Source organism: Phaethon aethereus (assembly GCF_964289735.1).
Source record: "Phaethon aethereus genome assembly, chromosome: 3".
Taxonomy (NCBI): domain Eukaryota; kingdom Metazoa; phylum Chordata; class Aves; order Phaethontiformes; family Phaethontidae; genus Phaethon; species Phaethon aethereus.
The window spans coordinates 122,814,549-122,837,468 of record NC_138576.1 but is presented as its reverse complement, the minus strand read 5'-3'; the positions used below and the strand labels follow the sequence as shown (position 1 = coordinate 122,837,468).

The window sequence follows — 22,920 nt, the reverse complement described above, 5'->3', positions numbered from 1 at the left end:
AGGGAAAAAAATGAACATGCACACACCCCCATTCACAGAGTGAGAACATAAACTACAGCAGCACTTGTCTCAAGTTATGGTGCACGTGGTGGCAATACGGGGTATAAAACAAGAGTAGAATTTCCAACATCTGTTAAGACACAAAAAACTTAATGTACAAAAAGTCATTCACATTCTTTGCAATGAAGTGAGGAATCAGTTGTTCAGCTTTGTGGACTCTCCAGCCGGCAAACTCCTCCTTCTATTGCCACAGACTGTCCTGCCACGGCTCCAGGAGGAAGTCTTGAAATGTGAGTCTGTGGAAAAGCCAAGAGAGTATTATCGAGTGAGAAGAGAGGCAAAATCATGCAGGACGCAGAGCAAGCTTGTAAGTATTGAACAATTAAGCTGCTCCATCACTGAAGTCTGAGGGCACACTACAAAGCAACTTGAAAAGCTGCAAACAACTAGGACTCTCTTTTTTTATTTTGTTTGTGTTAATGTTTAACACATAACAAGAATATAACCATGACAGATTTGTAGAAAAGGTAAACTGGATGACCCAGTGCACTAAAAATAGAATAAAGGAATATCCAGCGTGAAGACAAAAGAAAAATAACTGTGGCATTCCATGGTTTATAAGTCTATTTCTTAGGGAGATTCAAAAAAGTTTAGCACTGCATACAGAAATACACCTTACAGAAATCTTAGACACAATAAACTATTTGACAGAGATAAACCAACACTTGAGAGCGTAAGCCAACTGTGATGATCAGGATGCAAAGAAGAAGAAACTTCTCTGCATAAAATACCTACTCGTCCACCTAAAAAACCCCAAAGACTTCCTCCAAAATATCTGTTGCCAACTGTCAAATAAATGGACCCAAAGAGCAATTGTGTTTCTGTCAACAGGCATCTCTTCCATGGAGAAATTTTAAAAGCAGGCCTTTGAGATGGCTCTGTAATGTTCCAGCCAGAAAGTGGGCGCGTGTGGTTGTGTACACAAAACTTCAGCTCATTACTGTAACTCAGTGACACTAAAAATCTGTTAAAGATCCGTTATATTCTGAGGTGCATTTTATGGGCAAAAGCATTCACTTGTGAAAAGATACTTGGACTTACTGTTAAAAGTAATGACTTCTTTCCTATTTCCCCTCTTGCATACAATTTTACACTGTGAAAACTGCTTGTCCACGTGGTTGACTCTGAGCTACCGCAAGCGCCATTTACAGATATATTGATTGCTTTCATATAGGACCCAGTGGCTAAAGTAGTGTTCAAACAGAACAAACAACGGAGTCAGAAGCATGTTTCTACAAACTTTGCTGTTTCCTACTTTCAGAGCTGCTGAGTAGGCTTGGGTAAAACAAAAAAAAGTCTTAGTGGAACTACAAAATGCAATAGGGCTGATAACAGCATTTCCACAGGCTTGAGGCAGAAAGTGGCAATGGCAGGGACTCACTGGCTCAAGCTACACTCCAGCCATCCCTTCCACCAAAGCAGGAGCGCTGGCCTTCATTCCCCTCCTGAGTTACAAGTTTCACCAAGTGATCCATTAATGCTCAGACAATATAACGCTTAAACGATTACTAAGTTAGGAACGAGAAGTGATTCCTACTGCGATATAAAGCTCACAACATAGAAGTTGCTGGCATTTAGAAATTACAGCGTCCTGTAAGTGTAGCCAGCTACATATTTAAGTTTTTGAACGTACATTAACCCATTTAAAAGATTTAAGTGCTGCAAAATTTATAACTTGCAATGAGGCAATGGGTTGTGACAAAAAGTATGGATGTAAAAGTTCAGTAAAAATAACTTGCATCAACTGAGCAGAAAGTGAGTTGAGACTGTAACCACAGTTCATTGCATCGAAGAGACATTTTGTATCTCAGAGGCAGCTTCTTTTAATTCCTTTCCTGATAAGGGTATCCTGGTGTCTGCTCTTAGGTGGTCTTGTTTTCAGTTGAATTACAGAATTAGATTTAATTAAAAACATTTAAAGGTTTTCATTCTACTACTAAAACTTTGATCTCTGGCCTTCCTGCTTGATATATGAACATCTTCCTACTTTCAGAACAATTTTGGTTACAACTGTGATTTACCACTTCAAGAAGAAAAGATTCTTTTCAAATGTGTTACAGTTTCCCCCAAAATGTAACTGACAACTTTTGGAGATGTTATTTTGTAAGTTTGAAGGAAAAAAAAGAAAAAAGAAGAAAAACAAGTGGAAGAAAAGATATTTTTCCAAGGTCTGTGAAAATTTCTAAATGAAAAGTGGGATAGGCTGACAGTGTAAAAGCAGCATTGTTCAATGGGCACAGTAAGCAAATCTTCTCAGTGGAAGAACGTCATTGACTGTTTAGTGAGATACTGCAATCAAAGCAAACCAATGGTCGACTCTAAGGCAGCCATCATTTTTAAGTGAGATTGCTTATACAGTGTGATCAGTCAGAATTATTAGCAGTTCATTGTAGCAAGACAATAAAAAGCACAGAGGCCCAAGGATGCTGCCAAGAGGCAAAAGACAAGAAGCTTGTTACTGAAACAGAAGAAATATTAGCACTGTCATGATTATAAACAAATCTTATAATCAAATTAACCTTTTGCATAGGCTTGACTTTGCAACCCGCATCCCAAAGTTAAATGCCTAATAGACCCTTATGTAATCGGCAGGAGCAAAATGTGAGGCTTCATTGAATCCACGTGAAATTTATAGATCCTGGTATTTTAAAAAGTTACCTAAGCATGATATCCTAATAAGTTTTTGAGCAAGGAAAGGAAAAATATACAAGAGTGGATAAGCAGATAGTCAGTATCTATCAATACATTATCAAGTAGCTATGCTTAAATAGCTGTCCAAAACACACTTCCTATGCAAAAACTCATTTCCTATAAAAGAAAAAACACGTCTCCCATACAAAAGACCCCAAACCACTATACACTAGCATCTGTAGATTTCCATTTACAGAAACCTCCAAACCACATATAACAAAACCTTTCTTAAAGCCTTTACTTGCATCCTGTTTATTTGCATACTTTATATGACAGAGCAAATACAGATGGTGTTTTACACTGACTACTTATTACTTTCTCCAATGGCTGCCTTATGTAGAACAAAAATGAGACAGACCCAAGATGATTGTGTTTAAATTATGTTACCTAATAAGTAATATGAAAGGATAACATCGCCATGTCAAGACAACTTCAGATAAACTCCCAAGTGAATATATCTCCCTTGTTCTTAGCCGTAAGAACAAACTCTAGTAAATAAAAAGAAAGATCAAAGAACATGTAATATTTTTAAATGCAACCACATTGTACAGTTTGTTACATTTTTATATCCAAACATCATATTTTACATTAAGTCCAGATTGTACAGTGGATTAGGTTTAGATTTTAAAAATGTAAAAATTAAAAGCAAACAAAAAAGAACAACACTGGAAAGCTTTTAATTGAATTCTATTAGTCCATCAGCTTTACAAGCTGAATGAACTCACATCTGGGGGAAATTGTGCCTGGGAGCACAAAAACAGGAAAAGAAAAAGTTTTCCTGGATTAATCCTCCACTCAGCTTCATGGAAGCCTCTCTTTGAGGAAGCCATATGCCCAGGAAAGGTAGATCAAGAACGATGGGGCTATCCATACCTTCAGCTCCATAAATAGAAATTTTACTGTCAAATCTGATTTGATTTGCTTTCCTAGAGAAAAGCGAGGTTGGTGAGGGCCTACTAGGGGCAGAGGTTCTGACAGGTATGAAACAAGTTAGTCACCACAGATCTTTGTCTGAAGCTTAAAGGAGGAACCTTGTGCCCACAGCTCAAAAGGAAAAAAGGTAAACGCTAGATGAAATACTTGGTTTTCCTTCCCACACCTCCATAAAGCACAAACAAGCTAGCCAGCCTTCAGACACCGATTCTTGCTCCATGTACTTGCCATCCAAACATAAAATGTTTCCCTCTTTTCCTCTCCTAACCAAATCTGAACCATGGAGCAAGCAACTCTCCCAAGCCCAGTGCTGCAGACACTGTGGAACGTTGCTATCTCTCAGTCCCTTTTGATGCACACTGGAAAGTTTCCCACTACCCTTCACGTCCAAAACTAATAGGTCCTTCTGCCCTGGAATAAGTGTTAACTGCTACAGGGACAATATATGGTTTCATCTTTTTGTCATGATCATTTGATCTACTTTTCACGTTACATATTTTTAGTATAACTTTTAAAAAAATTTTAAAAAAAAACAACCTGTAAGTTGTGCCAAGACTTACTTTATTTCATGTCTCATAGACAAAAATTCTGAAACAACCTTGAGACCAATTAATATCAAAGAATTTTTTTAGTCTTTAAAGAACTAGTCTCCTCCTTTTAGTCACATAAAAGTATTAGTCTGTCACAACAGCTTCTTTTTTTTTCGTTAAAAGTAGAAATACAATGTAGAATGAATATGAAGTTTAAGCCAAAAGACAGACAGTGCTGCATAAGAAAACTGAAGTCAATCAAACGCTGCCAAGAAGACAGAGTACAACTACCAGATGGCAGCACATTCAGTTCTTAAGCAAATCTAGAGAGTACTTCATATGTTTGTTTAGCTTTCTTATTACATGCTCAGGATGTGTTTTAGACAGAATAATTTATAAAACAAACTTTTTCCATTCTTTACACTATTGAGATGAAATATAATGAGAGACCAAGGACATCATATACTTAATTAAATCGTTTTATACAACTTCACTCCTTCAAGTAACACCAAACCCATATATTCTTTAAAAATTCAGAGCTTACTTGCTGGGTACACATTTCCACCACAAGAACCATCTGGCCACGCATTCTCAATTTATTTTCTAGACAGTAATAGCCCATTCTGGCAGCAACAGCCATCCTCTGCTGCTCTGGGAAGCTCTCCTCCAACGTGGTTTGAATGTACACCTGCCATATGACAGGAGAAGGTGCCCCACAAAATACCGGCAACCGCTACTATCAGAATACCCCATGTGCAACTCGTTTGGTGAAATCCTAAAAAGGAGAAAAAAAAAAACCCAACCCCAAACCAAAACCAGAAGAAAAACCCCAACAAGAGCAGCTCCAGAGTAATTATCCTTGTCGGCCAAAGACAGACAGATGTACTACTGATGGTGTGCTTCTGGCTCTCAGGCACTGAAAATACTGATTCTACATACAGGTTGCTTAGGAAGCCAACAGTTTTCCACGCTCAAATTCATGCTGTGGGTTAAGTATATTAATATACACTGTTTATGTATCTCAAAACATCAATATAATGCATTAGGGAAAAAAAAATCAAATTTTAAGAAAGTTGAAAATGAAAGCATTTTAATCTAAATCATTCATACATGTATTTAGACAGTCTAAAGCCATGTACCAACCAATCACCTGTTCAGCTCGACATCCCAGGCTTTTGTAGAGATATTCTAAAATACTGCCATATATCTTAAAATGTGATTTTTACCATTCTGAATTGCAGGTTATTGTATTTATATTTGCATACCTGGATACACAATCCCATCTTCTCTGCTCCATTCTAAAATGCGTCGGCCAAATATGAGGAGAGCTCCAGTACTAATGGCTTTATGCAAGAACTCAACCCAAAAAAGTGAACTTATCTTCCCATCTCAGAGCCCATAATTTCCATGAAGGTCTATGAGCCAAATATTTTAACTGGTATCTTAGCATTGAAGGTTATTTCCAACAAATATAAATAGCTTATTTTTATGACAGAACTAGATGCTTTACTGTATGCACAGAGTTCTTTTCAAGCGAAAATTTCTGACTGATTCCCCAGTCTCCAGACAAGAGTAGAGATTAAAGAAAGAAAAAAACCAAAAAGTCTAACAGTGACATAGACTTTTCCTGCCTCATGAAGTTAAAAGACTGTCTCTGTAGTCTGAAATGAATGACTGAATTATTTGACTTAGTATTTCTGTTAACTAAACGGGGTCAAGTAGACTTTTCCACTAATTTTCAAATTAGAATTAGAATTCTTCCAAGATGTGTTTCTTCACCCAGTGAGCACTGGATAACTGCCCTTTTCCTGACAAAGGGCTTTCACAGGCCTTTTACTCACAAAGTAAAACACAGAAGCCCACCATCAGAAACCCAACAACAATTACTGCAATCAGTGTTTGTCATACGTATCACTTCAAACATGGAGAGAAGCAATTTAGCTAAACTATATAGTAAAGGCAAATAAATCCGATTATGACACCTAACATCTGAACAGGAAAAGTGAACTGGAAATGGTCTCCCTGTCCACTCCGTTTCTTCATACTGGAAAATGAAATTAACTGTAAAAGATAAAGTTTCTGTTTGCATATTGCAACCACAACACTTGCTGTAGACAGCAGCTGTCCCTGACGAATGTTTTCAAACACAGCAATATGCAACATTCTTCACTACTGTTACCCTGTATCTTGCAAAGCAACTTAAATTTGATTCATTAGAAAATGGAAAGTATGGCATATGTAGCTTTGCAATATTAAAACCTGCCATAACATAAAGCTTAGTAATTCATGTTATAAGAACTGAATATCTGCCAAAGAGAGATTTAAACTGGCAACTGAATTGGATTACATTCAATATTACAAGTAGATTTTTAGGAATTCGTTATCTAGGTCCCCTAGCTGTTACAAAAACTAAAACTTGTGAAGCTGAACTACAAGGATATCTCAGAAGTATTGCAACATTTACAATAATTGCAAAAGTTCGCAACATTTATACAGCCATCATATAGTAAATTTATACCTCCTAAGAACTATAGTGAGCTGACAAGTTATTTCAAATACCTACACATAACACAAGGCCAAAACTGCACACTGTTGGTACAGAGACTGGAACTTTCACTGGAAAGAAAGCACCCTGACTTCAAACACTACTGAAAACACAGCGAGGAAGTACCTATTTTCAAGCAAAAAACATCATCCACCACCAACTACTCTCAATCACTAAGATACTATAAGAAACTTGGGAGATCCAGGAAAAAAGAAGTTCTGTGGCACATTCTGCCCACTTAGACTTTCTGCACACAGAATACCATGGGCCTCGAGTGAACAAATACAGATCCTGCCTGAGATAAAAGGGCTCCTGCTTGATTATGCACAGATACACAACATTAAATCAAAGAAAAGCTGCCTACCCATAACCAGAACCTTCAAGAGATGCAGTTGGTATGTGAATTCATATTGCAGGCATACGCTGCACTGTCATTTGACATTGAAGAAACTCTTTTCCTTTGCAGCATCCTCCATTGGGCAAGCAGACAAGGAACAAGAAAATATGAAGATTTATGTAACCAAGAGGAGTCAACTTGTAACCTAGCCACTAACCTCCTTTCCTTCCCATTCTCCATTTACATCTAAAACCACATGATGGGTGAATTCAAGGAGTTATTTCTCCCACTTCCAAATTACAAGGCAGAAGGTCTCAAAGCCTTTCATGCAAACTGACGCTTAAACTGCTCTACCAAATGCTACGCCAACTGCTAAGACCTCAAATATTGCACGTAGCCTGCGACAGTATGGACAGAGCTCCAAGAAGCAACACCGTGGTTATCAGAATAGAGCTGTTGTCCCAACAGTGACAGCACAAGTGCTTAAGTTCTCAGAATGTAACCTAATCAGTTCAGGAAAATTGGAACTGGTTAACTGAAAGCTGTGAGAGTATCTTTAAAGAGGTCAGAGCTCCCGTAACAGGATGACCTTCTTAGCTGATGCTATGATGTTGGATGCATTATGGATCCATTAAAAAAAAAAAAAAAAATCTGAAAGGTTATTCTGAAGACTAGTGTCTCAGAAAAAGAAGAAAGTTTCAGCAGGAAATCTAAAAGAGCTAACTGTTTATCAAAGGTCTTGAATTCATATCAACTAATTCATAAATTAACATCACAATAACAAAAAAGAACAACTATACCTCCGCAGTTCATGAAGATATTTAATCTCCCAGTCCTTCAATGCAGAAGTCTTAGTCTTTGCTGATGCAGCAGTTACTGCTACAAAAGGAGCTGGGTAAGAGCAGAGGAAGACCACAGACCAATATTTTCTATCTATTCTCATGGCTGCAGCCAGAAACTTCCACAGCAGCCAAGAATATTCTAATAGCCTCACTAACTGCTAGAAATAGTTGAGTGTCAGCTTATGTGACAATTCTACCGTCATATACATGGCAATGCAGGAACTTGCTTCAGGAGATCTTGGGAAGTCCATCACAACCTTCCCAAAGAACATGCCCAAAGTTGTAACAACGCATCATGGTATCGCTTCAGGAAGGAAGTCTGGGATGGTCAACTTCTCAACCAGAACATATCTGTCCCTTAAGCTCATCATAGCTGAGGCTCCCAGGTACCAGCCTCGGATAAGCTGTAGCTATAGGTGGTATAGGTTAGTTCCAAGAAATATATAAAAGAGTCACAGCTGTTCAGATGAAAAAGTTAGTTTCCTTCCACATCCAATATGTGACAAATACTGGCACCGAATGATTATGCAACTGCTTGTGTCAAGAGGGATGACAACAAACAAAGAAGAGTACAGTTGAAACACCACGGATATGCTTTGATCAGCTGCTTGTGGCAGTGATGTAACGGTTCATAGGCATAAGAATCAGAGGGAAGTCAATGAGATATCCATTATGCCAGCAGTGAAGATGAGTTTGCCAGTGCTATCAGTGGCGGAGGAGCTGAAATACTTTCAGTGTTGAGAACGAGCTAAAGGCAAGTAATAGGACACACAACCAGAGATGACTGTATACGCAATGAGGTGTGAACTTGGCTCGTCTGGTAAGCCTCCATAGTATTTTTAAAGTAATGCTCAACCAAACATTTCAAACCAATGTTCAACAGTGACTTTTCCAGGTGACTGGTTTTCTAAAAAAAGACTGGTCACCTTTCCAGAAAGTAAGCTTTAAATGAAACAGTTATTAGTCACAGCACAACACCATTCCACAGGCCTTGCAGGCTCAGCCATTTTATAAAATTAGGCTGGCAAGTTAGCATTCAGGCAGTCTAGTTTGGAGGTGAGTGGTCGGCTGCAGAACCCAGCCTTTTCTACAGTGGGAGGAAATAAACCCCCGTTGCAAGGATCCTTCCGCATCAGTACTTGGAGAGCTCACAGTGCTAACAGCCAGAAGCACCAGCAGGTCAGGACGTACAAACCACTTCAAGCCTCTCATCCCACTTTCCTGTCCCACTGTTCTTTTGAAAGGAGTTGTGATAGTAGATTGGTTGAGTAGATTTCCACCTCTCGAGTGTACCGGTGTCTGCAGGTGAGCTGATATCTAGCTTGCAAGTGTCTAAGTGTTTGCCCTGTAAGAAAGGTCTCCTATACCTCCACAATCTTTGTCTGGGGTTCAGAACCACCATTTGCTGGGTCCTGTTATGAAACGCATTAACCTCCAATGCAGAGAGAATCACACTAAGATTATAAAGCAGGATCCCTTTTTTCCTGAGTATATAATTTTCCTTTTATATAATTATGATTCTAATATTAGTCTAATTCATAACAGTAGACACTTAAAAACCTTCTCACTTTCTAAAAGTCTCGTTATAAAAGTCTGTTTTCATGTTCGTTAAATTGAACCAGCACAAAATCAGTCACTGTGACAACCCCTTGGTTTAAGAATAAAACTTGAGTCCTAGACTGATGAAAGAAATAAAAACTGAAGCTCTTTATCACCCCAGAAAAACAGGAAAGCAAGATGTTTCCCTACAAGCCGCTGCCTGATCATTTTCCTATGGTACTCATAAACAAGTGATATTTTACACTTTTATGAATTCTTATACCATTATTCTTTCATGGCAAGCACTCAAAATTAATTGTACCAAAACAGTTACTGCATTAATGAAAAGGGATTTTTTTTTTTTTTTAACTTGCAACGCATTGTGTTCTATTTCAAGCCCAGTTTTCCATCTATAACTTAGCCCTAGTTGTAGCAGAATAAAATTCCAGCTTTTATGACAGAAGACTTTTTTTTTGATCAATAGAAGTCAGCAGCAAAAGCATTTGCGGTTTTTCTCTGGAAAGCATTTGTGGCCACAGACTCAAAGGAGGAAGAAAGGGAGGGGGATTAACTCTTCAATGAAGGTCAAAAACATAATTTAAAAGTGAACCAAGAAGAGCAGCTGTGTCTGTCAGCGCAATCAAGATTACCAGCTGGAGAATTTACCAGCAGTATGAAAACAATGCACACCAGATGTCAAATGTTGCAACTGTGAGTAGGAAAACATCTCTGGGCATGGCACTGTCATGGTAGTACTCATTACCAGACAGATTTCATATTTAGCATTTATTTATTAATTAGACAGACACTGCCAGGAAGAAACATTTCTTTTGTAATTTCTATTCTTTCTAATATTTCCTTAGAAAAACAGTTTTGACCTTGCAGTATAAGCCAGAGGCAGGTGTGTACACTGTAATAATTTAAAATTGCACATTCTAATTGTCCTTTTTTCACTGTGAACACAATGTAAGGAGTGTTAAACTAACTAGCAAATACTAAAACATCTGCAGCTGAGCTTTAGCTTCACCCAGTTCAGTCTGAGCTTTTAGCTTGAGTTTAGATTCTTCTCTAATAAATCACAAATAAATATTAAGAAAACAAGTAAACACACCCCCTATTCCATGGATAATCCACTGTAAAGAACCCAATATAAGCCATGAAAGCGAGTACTTCAAAAACGCCTCTGCCAGCACTTCCTTCCCCAGCTGCTTTTTATCTTCCTCCTCCTTCTGGGGCATTCTTGTCTTTTTTTCTGTACCTTTTACACCTTGAGGATGAATTCATCCATTCCCACTGCTTCAACCAGGATGTTACACCACTCCCGGTGTTTAAAATACCTGATGTCAATTTCCTTCTTTTGTATATTCTTTTATTATCTCATTCACCTCCTCTTTTGTATTTATCTTTCAAATTAAATACAGGGGGAAGTAAAGAAAGAAAGAAAGAAAAAAAAAAGACAAACAAACAGACTCAGGTTTTGTACTCCTCTCCCCGTCCATTGTTGATGACTAAACTTTCTTCCTCAGCAAACCCACAAGCAGCCATTCCTGCAGAGCGCCAACAAACCCAGGCCCTCTGATTCTTTCCTTTTACAGGCTTTAAAATTCATCCTTCTTTAAATTCTACCATCAAAATGCTAGATGTCTTTCTTGCTACTATCTGCTGGTATAAACTTCCTGGCTGTTATATCCTCCTCTAATACATGCAGATATTGCAGTAAACACTCCCATCTCCCCCATTAATTTAACTGTATCAGAGAGCTGCCTTCTTATTCTAGCTCTTTCCCCCACTTTTGTCATTTCCTTTAACGAGTTCTGGTTGTTCACTCTTAGTCTTGAATACTGATGGCTGTACATTTATAAATGTCTACAGAAATTATGATTTTGTCTCTGCTTGCAGCGTCTCCTGTGTTCATTCTCATTATCCTAACACCTCTCCTAAATGCTCTAGTTACTACATTGCAAAACCTGCCTTTTTCTCCTTTCAATGCTATATTCCTATGAGTAGGTGGCTCTCATCCTCTTGGTTAATCCCTACTATTTCATGCTAAAGATTTTTACAGTTTCCACTGCTAAACTCAGTTTTAACATATTATTTCTCTCATTCCAGAAAACAAATTATAATTAGACCATAAGAAACTAAAGAATCATGGATGTTAACATCCAAAATGTTTACCACAGAGGCTATTCTAGAAAATACCTTGAAGTTTGCTTTATATCCTCTGCTTTATATCCTCTCCTTTCTTCCTTGGTGCAAATGCTTTACCTGAAGGAAGACATGCCCGTAACAAAATACCATACCACCCTAAATAGACAGTATAACTGAATCAAGCTGAAGTTATTCAAATACAATTACTGTCAGCAAAGGAAATGGAGGTGAGTTTGTGGCACCTTGTCCTGACATAATACATATGTTAGTGTAGGTTTGTTAACTGCTGCAATTAAAAAAAGGAATTAGAAATGCCCAATGAATAGATATATTTAACTGCTCATGCACCCAGTACTTTTTTCCTTCTCTTAAAGACAGAAATTTACTATATATTTCATTATGATATTTTTATATTCTCCTTGGCTTCTGCACTCATTCTACTGTATTACAACCTATTCTTCACAGCTTACCTTAGCTTTGCCGTCCTGTGCAGACATATATCCTACACACATGCTCTCTGTTGTATGGCTCCACAGAAATTCCACTATAAAGGAAAATGCAAGAAGTCATAAAAAATGCATTGGTTTAAAATATAAGGTGTAATTTAACAAGACTGCAATCTCGAGAAACAAAAATAGCTTAAAATAGACTTTGGGAAAGGACAAAAACCAGACTTAAAGAACAAAAACTACTTACCAGCATAAGTCAATCTCAAAAGAAACAGCTATCAAACAAACAAGGTTTTCCTGCACTATTTGCAGTCACACACTGCAGAACTAATACCCAGAATGAGAACATTACTTCAGTGATATGGAGCCTCTGAGACATATATCAACTGGAACTACAGTTAAAAAGATAGAATCAACTTTTAAAGCAGAGTCCTGTTCCACCCATAAAGTAGAAGCAGATGTAATTTGCATTTACTTGCCTTGAACCCAGACATAAGCACACTACAATAGCATAAGCGTGGATGGCATACAAGGATTCTGTCGAATTGTAACACCAATCAACAAAATGACCAGTAACAAGCCTTTTTTCACAGAGCTGAGCATCAATATATACATAATCTGTAACTACCAATGGGTAAATGGAGACTTGTCATCTAGCTGCACAAGTAGCATTCAGGAAAACATGCAGGAGTAGTGAAGCCTACAAGATGGGAACTGAAGATATAAAGCAGGCAGGAAAGACATCTGGTGAAAACAAAATAATCCCGCAGAAAAAGCAGGAAAGATGTCCCATCTAAGCAGAATAACACTGCACAATAAGCAAGAAAAACGCCTGGCAAAATTAGAGCAAGACCTGGTCCCAAAAGTATGCTGAATTACATGAAGAGCATATGCAATCACCCCCTTTCTTTGAGGAGATGATAAGGAGCAGCAAAGGTAAGAGAGGAAAGAAAGGTGGAGAAGAAATGAGCCCATTTTGATTTTAGCTTCCCCATCAAAGCCCTCTCAGGTCTGATCACCTTGACTTCTAGCACTAGCTATACAGGATCAGCTCTTCGGAACCATATACTCACAGCTGATTTAGGATATAAATGTTAGAGAATAACTGTTGTGCTTGTAGTGATAATGATTAAAAAAAATAACCACTGTTAACGTGTATTGTTAATGCATGTTAATCCAGTAAGGCATTCTTCTGAAGTCTGAAAGTGGCTCGGTTTATCAATTCTTTAAACAGCCCATTACAGTGATCTGTAATTCCCTCATACATACACAGGTATCTTTATATATACACATATACCTCTCCTCAGCTGCAATACAAAATTCAGACAAAGAGCACTTTATTCATATGTTTAGGTCCCATCCAGTGGAGCTTTATAAATTGCCACACTGTATTCTTCCCACTCTGCGTCACAGCCATTTTTCTTTGCGTTCATTAAGTACATAATTTGGAAGTGGGAAAAATTAAGAAAGAGTAGCTGATCAGAATTCAGGGTGTTCGACAGAATACTGTAAAAGGCTTAAAAAAATTGCATTGAAGTATAAATTTTTTCCTTTGGATTACAGGAAGACTCTTACATGGATTGCACAAGATGCCAAAAAAAGCTAATCCTTTAGAGAGAGACTTTCATATATTGCAAAAAGCATCATTAGATGGTTTTAAAACTCTTATTCATTCCTATTCCTCGTGTTCCTTTAATATGGTTGACGAAGGTCACAGCATGCTGAGTATGCTTATCCTTTGAACCATTTATCCTTGCATAGCAATTAACCCTGAGTAGAAGATCAAAGTTTAGACAATCCCAGCAGGACTTGAAGATTCCTCCAGATATGTAGACATCATCATAAAAGAAAAATGAACTTCATTTAGGTATGTACTTGGCTCCCCCGTAATAGATTTATGACTGATATCGCCAAAGGTTAAGTCAAAAGCTTTCAGACAGTGAAACATATTTAGTGCCATGTAACTGCCTTCGATGAAGCCAACTCCTCCCTAACACCCTAAAGGTTCAACTGTCAGTGAAAGCATTTATTTTTTGGAGACAAATTTAATCTTATCTTTCAATTTTGAGAAGCTGGGCAATGGTTGAGGCCAAATACCCTCAAAATATTATTTCTTTGCTTTTTATAACTCTAGGTATATTCTTTTAAGTTTTTAATTTTTTTTCCTTCTACCTTGTCCACCAAAGGTAGCATGTACTAACATAAAACATAGTTATTGGTAGCTATTAGAAGTACTGGAATTACAATGAAAAACCTAAATTATATACTTATCTGAAGACATCTCATGCATTTTCAAGCATTTAATAAATCACTTACTTGCAATTTGTTTCAATAGTTTTTTTAAAAATAAGATCATCACTGCAATACAGACATATGATTTCATTATTTTATACACCGTGTTCTTCACTGTTACACAACTTATCTCCAAACCGAACAACACAAATACTACATGTGTTTAATTATACATTAAGTCAGCATACATTATAAGGCAGGAGATCTCTGTGGTACAGAAAAAATATCTTTAGAATAAGCTGTGCGACATGAATCTCATTTCAGTGGAAAGAAAACCAAAAATCAACGGACAAATAGTCTTTACTTATGTTGTACAATATATGGGTGTTTTCTTTATTAATTTTTGACGGGAAAATACCAGATCTTCCTTAATAGGAATGTGTTTTTCTTACATGAACAACAAACATTAAATAAATAGAAATACTTCTCTCACTTTCAAACATAAGAAACTGAAGGTTAGTTTGTTCTTACTTAATCAAACTTGTATTTTCTTTTTCTTAACTCCTTTCTAGGGATAGAATTTATGTTGTAGGATGCTTTTCCACTGGATCAATAATGTCACAATTACTTCTTTCTTAAATCTGAAAACTGTAAATCAAACTTAGAACATTCTCTGTATGTTTAGTAACCCATGCTCTGATTCTGGATTCAGGATTGGACAGTCTTGGCTTTCAAATAGTTGAAAGACAAGAATAAGGTGATTGTCAAAGTCTATTTTATAGTCTGCTTCTTCAAAAAGACAAGCTATTTGAATACCTCCTCCAAAAAATATAACCTACAAAAGCTATTTCTAAAACCTTTTCCCATCCAAGACTTCCAAAATTCCTTTGTTGTCCATCAGGATAATCCCAGAACCATCATCACAATTGTAAGGACCTCCCAAATCTCTGGTTCTTTGTCTTATGGATGAGGTGTTGACCAAAACCATAAAATACACATAAACTTCAACTGGTGGGCAGCGAAACATGAACGTTATTAACTGCATTGATGAAAATTACTTATTAGAGTGAATGACTGGAGGGGGTTATGATCAGACTCAAGTCGACCAACACAAAGTAGTACATGACATTTAAATATTCTTGTAATGCAAACCAGTAAGGTGTAGTACGAGAACAAAACTGAAAGACAATATACACCTCATCATGTACAACTGCAATAACATGACCCTAGCATCCTGGAAGTCACTGAACAGACAGCAATAAATGCTGGAGTTTGTGTGCGTAACCCATCATTAAGAATATATGTGCTGGCTCACCTTTAGCACATGCTCTGCCTGCTACTCCTGGCTGGCTGTACGCAGGCAAACTCTGGTGACACAATATTAGGATTTAGTGGGACAAAAGCAGCAATGAATTAAAACAAAGGTGAGGTGTCTTTCTAAACAATAGCCTATAGATTAAAAGAAATTATGCAAGTCAAGAATGACCAGGTGAGATGCTATGACCTGCCTTAATACACAAAGTTAAATTCGGTGATCAAATTTGTCACGTCAGATCTTTGAAAGCTACTTCAAATCTGTAGTGCTACTGACAGCATTTCATTAAACACTTTGTGAAACAATAATAAAGCAGAGGATTATATAAAGGAAAAAAAACCCCTTTAATTCTGGTCGCATAACATAAATATGTATTAGACGGGTCCATGTGACTCAATACGTTAGCACATAGCATGACCAGACAGACACATATGCCCACATCTGAGGAGCACCACAGGAAAGGAGATGGTACAAGCGTCATGCTGAAGTAATTCATATGCCCCCAGTCCCAAATCCCTGCCTTCAGAGAGGAACATGGGCTTTACTGTCTCTGTTTTTTCCACCCACTCCTGCTAGTAGCCTACAGCCTTCAGTTTCCTAGCTGTTTCTCTACAACAAACCGCGTGACAGTTTACTGTAATACACTTGCTCTGCTGTAAAGCAGTGAGACAGATGAGGGATCTTGTCTAGGACATACGAGGGTTGAGTGGCTGTAAAGCTCAGAGCCTTTTTAAGCAGTCAGCTACTGATGGAGGCTGACCTCAGTATAAACAGTTAAGTACTCCTGCTGTCTGCATAAGCAAATAGTAACTGCGATTTATCTGAACATTTTCCTGGGCCTACACAAAAAATTTCTAACTATAAAACAAATTCCCTTCCAAGTTTTAAGTGTATCCTCCAAATTTTCACATTTTGTCTTGCAAAAAGGAGGAACAAAGAACTTTATAGACAGCATTTTTACCATATAAACCACTGAGAAGCAGTAAACAGTCATATGCATTATCCCTAGCTAAAAATGTGATTTTTTTTCCTATGAGGAACATACCCTGCCTCACCACAAGCAACTGTTATTTCTATGCCATGGTTTTAGAAGGATCCCACAGAACCCTCTGAATCACAGTTCTGCTTAGAAATAACGAGTCAGAAAGAATGCCCTTTTCTGCAGTTTTAGAGAACAAACAAGGCTACTACTACTATTTAACTGTCTAGAGATCTATCATCTCAAACAATTTCAATTCCTTTTTGTTTTCTCTCTGGCTTTTGAATAACAGTAAACATGCAAAGCTTTTATTTCGTCTTTCACTTTGAGTTAGCACCTAGCTCAAGTAAAAATGAATAAGAATTTCTTACCTAGTAAAGTTGGCTTTTCCTGTGATGACTCAGGCTCTGCTGAACACCTGCAAGACCGAAGAACTATCACACCTCCGAGTACACCATCTTCATTGGCTAGAAATGGTGAACCTGAGTAAAATTGTTGGGGAGAATTACTTGCAATAGGAAGAGTTTCTTGGGGTTTTTTTAAATTTCACTTTCCTGCCTTCCCCTTTAATCTTGTCACTAAGCATTGAAAAGACTGTCAGGTCAACCAGTGCTTTTACAAAAGCGTTGTTTTATTTTTTCTAGTGTTTCTATTGAGTAACTACCTAAATAGTAATCTACTAACCTACCAGTAATCAAAAGAAGGAAAAAAAGCTACATGGAATGAAAAAAATACTGGAAATTACATTTGTGAGTGCAAAACCATTTGTTCTTGGATCAAGGAAGATATAATAATGAAAAATAGAGTGTCAAGTTGAAAAAAATCTTGATATTTAGCTCTTTCTGTACTATAATTAATATAAAGATGGCCACATATGAAAAAAAATAAGCAAAATTTGTGTCACTTGTCCAATTTAAAGCACTTTGTATAGAGACATAATCAAATTGCTATAGACCATCTTCCTTGCTGTTTTATGAATAATAGCAGAAAAGCCAAAACACATCCTACTTTTTAAAGTAGCTTTTCTGCTGGTAATTTAAAACATATGGTACAAAACATCTTCTATCAGAAGCTGGAAAAGTTTTAACATTAGCTGCATCAAGTTTAAGTATTCTTTTTCTGGTTTGTAATTTGAAATGGGATTCCTATAGTTTTATATGTGGAAACAATGGTATGATTTACATAGGATTTAAAATGTCTTGAGCCACAAAATTAATCAAGTCCTTACACTGAAGCCCAAACACACCCTAGTCACACATTTGCAATACACTGTGATTTAAAGTTGAGCATGCAATTGCAGCAGGCATTTCATATATTTCTTTTCAATTATTTCAAATAAATCAGTATACTATGTCTAGTATACAGACATCGTAAAAGGATTTGCTGGCCACAAGAACTTTAGACCAGATCTACTCAGCAGCCTCCTTCAATGCGCCCACAGCTATTTGTAAGATGAAAATTACTCCTTTAATGCAAATAACAACCAAAACCCACCCCAAAAAGAACCAAGATCAAGCTTTACTGTAAGGAAAACTAAATGCTTTACCATGTTCTCTCCCAACGTAAGAGCAGCCACGTTCAAAAGTGATACAAGGTGGTCATTACAATAGAAGCCCATGTTGCAGGAAGATGATCTATGTGGTATGCTTAATAAATGGTAATATCTTATTCCACTCAATACAAACAGATATCATCTTTAAAGCGCCACTTGCTTTGTACAAGAACTATTATTAGGTACCAGTTATACCTACTATATTACTCATCAACTATGGCCAAATCCCTGTGAACCAAGAATCCAACCAATCATAACATAATAGATAACAAAGCAGGAAAATATGTTTGGTTAAAATAGAAATGCAAGGCTTGGGAAGTTGTAAAAAGTTTTACCACCCAAAATCAAAATCTTTTACTCCATGCTTTCCAAGATTCTAAGTATATCTCTCATACTTCCACTGCATTAACCAAGTGCTGGCTAAGTATGTGATATGGTTTCTGCAAGCAAATGAACAAAAAAAAGTGGTTTTCTTTATAGGGAACATGCATCCTTTAATCTTTACTTCAGAAACTCAGGTACTTCAAAGACAATGTCTTAACCTAATCTTACACTCAGTCGTATAAATTCTTCAGGCTACATGCAATGCTGTGGTGAAAAGTCATTGCAAACAGAAAAAGTTTTGATTATTCTTTTTTAAATAAGCCCTGTTTTGCCTCCTCTTTCAAGGCATGTGAAAGGTTCTTTCAAGGTTCTAGTGAAAATACTAACAATCTCTTTAATTAGAATAGTTAAAGATGTTCAACTTCAGCAGAACACAGCCAGCAAACAATATTTAAAGCAGATAGCATATTTAAGGCCATACTAAAACATTACTAAAATACAGACTGTATTTTTAGGATAAGGAGACACAGCATTTTCTTTCTCCCACACTCAGGGAAGAGTAGGTGAAAGGAAAGTCTGTAAATAAACCAATCACATATTTCTTCATTTTCCCAGTATTTTTGTCAACTATGTGCCATCATCACTGATCAAATTTTCAATAATCTGAATAACTTGCACGTGCTAGGCTCTCTCTTTCTAAACTTCAAGAGAAGACTTGGCAGTATATAACTTTCCATGAAAAGAGTCTGCAGCAAACACGTAACGCTACATTTTCATGCGAGTTCTTTCATTTTTACAGGGATTTCTTTGCAAGAACAAAGCATTCATCATATTCACTGGAGTACAGAATGAGAAAAGTAATCACTCAAAGTCTGTGTTGTGTGAGACTTCTTTTTAAAAAGGGGTCTAAAAAAAAATTTAAAACTTGAGCTTCAAGCACATAAGACAAACGCTTAAGTTTACAATTTCATCCAAAGAGATGCTCTACCTCTACATGCACAACTATGCTCATGAGAATCCCAGCTCTGCCAGCGTAAATGGGATTGATTTATTTACTTTGAACATGCTGTCCACCATATTACCCTATTACATTAAATATGTACACAATTGCTTTCTGAACCAAGTTACTTCTTTCAGTGATTATGCACCATGGAAGCTTTATTACCAGTCCACAAAACTCAAAGCCTTTGAAGTCCCTCCTAAACACTCAAAAGCTAGAAAACTGACTGTATTAATTCAGCCTTTGCTGAAGTACATTGCCACTCATTTCAAATAGAAAACTCAAGAAGATGACTAATAACACTGCAAATGACAAAAGCATGATAAAAGCATGATAAAGTACAGTTTTAACTTCAGCACTCATGAAACACACTAGATAAGCCACAAGCTGGCTTCTTTAAGAGTAACACAAGTTGGGCCCCTAGATTAAGGACAAATGTTGATTACGCCAAACAAGACCAGTTAGTTACTGCACTAACTTTCTAAAAATCAACCATAACTGTAGTACTAGGGTGATACACAGATGAGTAAAATGGCTTAGAGTGACTTGCAGTGGGTAATTTGAATGGACTATTAAACCAGGGAATGTCTTAAAAGTTTATTATGCAAGCAAAGCAAGGAAGACAGGATGCGTTCTCTCTCTTCTACAGATAGAAACACAGCGCTACTTGCCCAGTGGTGCACAACATCAAAATCCAGAACCTACAGGCTGTTCTCATTTGCAGCACCTTGAACAATATACTACAATACAACAATGGAATGTTGCAGCCAGCCATGTTTTGGAGTTGTAGCAACAGAGACTGAGCCAAAATACAGTGGCACTCAAGAAATTATTGAGATTCAGTATTTTCAGCTGAGCTACTGAAGATTTTTCTTATTTTTTTTTTAAAGCACGATCCACATCCAAATTTTAATCTTCTACACCATTTTACCATCAGCTGCAGACTGAACATTATTCTGGAAAGGGAAAAAAAAGAAGTCTGAAACAAGAACATAGCCCTTCTTCTCACCTCCAGACACAAACAGCAAGTGAAGACACAGCCACTTGCAAGACCCCTGCAATGGTTCATGATCTTTTCACCCACACCACTTCCACAGGTCATATATTTTTCTCCACTTCCGCTGGAGGTTGCCATCCACAGAGCCACCTGAAGCAAATTGTGTGACTACTCCCTCATCCATTCCAATTGCTTTCACCAGCAATTTCAGCTGAACCATCTCAGTGCAAAAATCAGCAACAATAAGGAATGTGTGTCTCACTCACTGCTCTGGCTAAGTTGTGGGGAGTCAACCTCTAAATAGTGGCAGTAAAAAACAGTTGCCTACAGTAATAACATTACAGTATTCTACACTACAGTAAATTCAGAGAGACTGTTTCTTCTCCCTTAAAAATCAGACTCAAGCCAAATTAAATACACACTGAACAGCACATTCTTTAAAACAAAGAATGTATTTTATTTTCCAATTAAAGCAATTTTTAAAAAGTTAAAAGAGGCATTCAACTATATTAATATTTTTAAAAACATAAATATTTCTGGATATGCAGACTTATTACTGAGGATTACAATTACGCTAAAGAGTGTATCTTAACATAGCAATACAGTGCAAATGAGTAGGTCTATGTTAAGCAAGATTCTAGACAGCAGAACACTATGCATCCATTATTAAGTCTGCAAAAATAAGGGTACAAAACTACTATTATACTTCTAAACAGAATCCATGCACTGTACAAAGGAATTAATTTCAGTGTTCTCAAAACACTGTGAATTCAAAAGTTAGGAACATCTTTCACTAATTTAGTTCTAAAAATTTTGTTACAGCCAAGCCCTTGAGAAAAAAAGAAATAACAGTGCAGACTGCTGTAAAAAATAACCAAATAAGTAATGGCATATTTTCATATACATTATATTTAATTAGGATTTAAGCAGAAAGAGAAAAGGTGCAACTGAAATAAGGCCATGTGTATTAAAATCATAATGGCTTCTCATTGGAAGGAAAAAGTAATCTGGCTCCCACACTCCTACATCATTTTTGCTCTCTCTGTACTCTTAAGAATGATAGATCTTGCTGTACAATTAAAAATTCAGTAAAAATAAAACAAAATATGCCTACTAGCTAAAAATAATTTTATTACTGCAATAAAGTAGAATTGCTAGACAAATCTTTGACCTAAATCTTTGACAGAACTACAAAAACCTGGGGCTTTTAATACCGTTTTAAGTCTCATGAAACTCATCGTTCCTTTCCAGTTATGCTGGCATAACACTGAAGAATTTGGCATGAAGAATCCAAAGCAAAACTTCAGCTACAGCATTAACTAATAATGTTAGCACTGACTGGCCACACCAGAGAAAAGGAGTAGAAAAACACAAACAAAAAATATCTTTCAATAGTTTCGGTTTAATCCTCACCTCCCCAGCCACAAAATTGTATTTTACAATACGCATTTCCCTCCCTGAAAACTCAATTATTTGTTACTGCTATCTAACATATGGAAAGCATTATCAAGTTTTTATTTATATATATTTGTACATCATTAATCTGTAGTAACAGTCTCTTAAAAATAAGCAAACTTATCTTAATAGCAGCTCCACATTCACTGATCTCATCAAGTTCTGCAAGAGCAACCACAACTGAACACCAAGACCCCGGTTCAGGCTCAGCCCAGGGACAGAGCATACAGATTTCACAAGTGTTAAGGCAAATAATGGCCTCAACATTCAGTCTTGCTCTGGAGGAACTACAGCTCCAAGTGAAGAACATTTTTTCTTCTATGTCTCTTGTAAATTAAACTACTCCCATGATGAAGACTGCTTCCTCCAGAGCATGCAATCGGTAAGACTTGTCCATTTCTGATCCTGTGCTTTTTTCCCATTTGTAGCTACTGGAGAGATCCATTCTAGCACAGATTCGATACTAAACTGTAAAAGAAATGTTTTATTTACACTTACCCAGCTGAAGGACTAACCAGCTGTTCATCAGATGTTTTACATTCATACTTTTCCATAGTAGAGAAACCATACCAGCTTCATTGTTTACATTAGCTTTCAAAGTCTTCAGAACTTTGGTCTAAAGACTGACTGGGGCATGGTGCAACCAATTAAGAGCTTTAACATCCCCCGGTTTTAACGGAGAGTGGCTAAACAGTTCTAAACCTTCTCATGCTCTAATGTCAGTGAAATTCAGGTCAATAATCCATAGCTCACCTATGCCATTTGATTTTGCCAACTTGTACAGAACATGTTTAAAGTGAAGCTGTTTGGCACTCTGCTTCTGCTACGTAACCCGCTAGACTTCAAGCTAACAATTTAAATAAACATTAGCGGAATATATAAGCACTAAATTAAGCCTGCTTTTAATTTCATGCACCATTATTTGTTAAATGTTTAAGCACAAGCTGTCTGAAACCAGGGATCTTTATATTTTATGATAAGTAATTTAAAAC

General features: G+C 37.0%; 1 protein-coding gene across 1 annotated transcript in view; it reads right to left on the bottom strand.

The window, feature by feature from the left end:
* Positions 1-203: 203 nt before the first annotated feature.
* TASP1 (taspase 1) overlaps positions 204-22,920 on the bottom strand; it is a gene marked incomplete at both ends in the record, with an annotated part of 82,329 nt that continues 59,612 nt past the window's right edge. The window contains 3 exons of the mRNA XM_081997924.1: positions 204-296; positions 12,096-12,169; positions 16,972-17,082. Coding sequence (XP_081854050.1) covers positions 204-296; positions 12,096-12,169; positions 16,972-17,082 — 278 coding nt within the window. The remainder of the gene's footprint in view (positions 297-12,095; positions 12,170-16,971; positions 17,083-22,920) is intronic.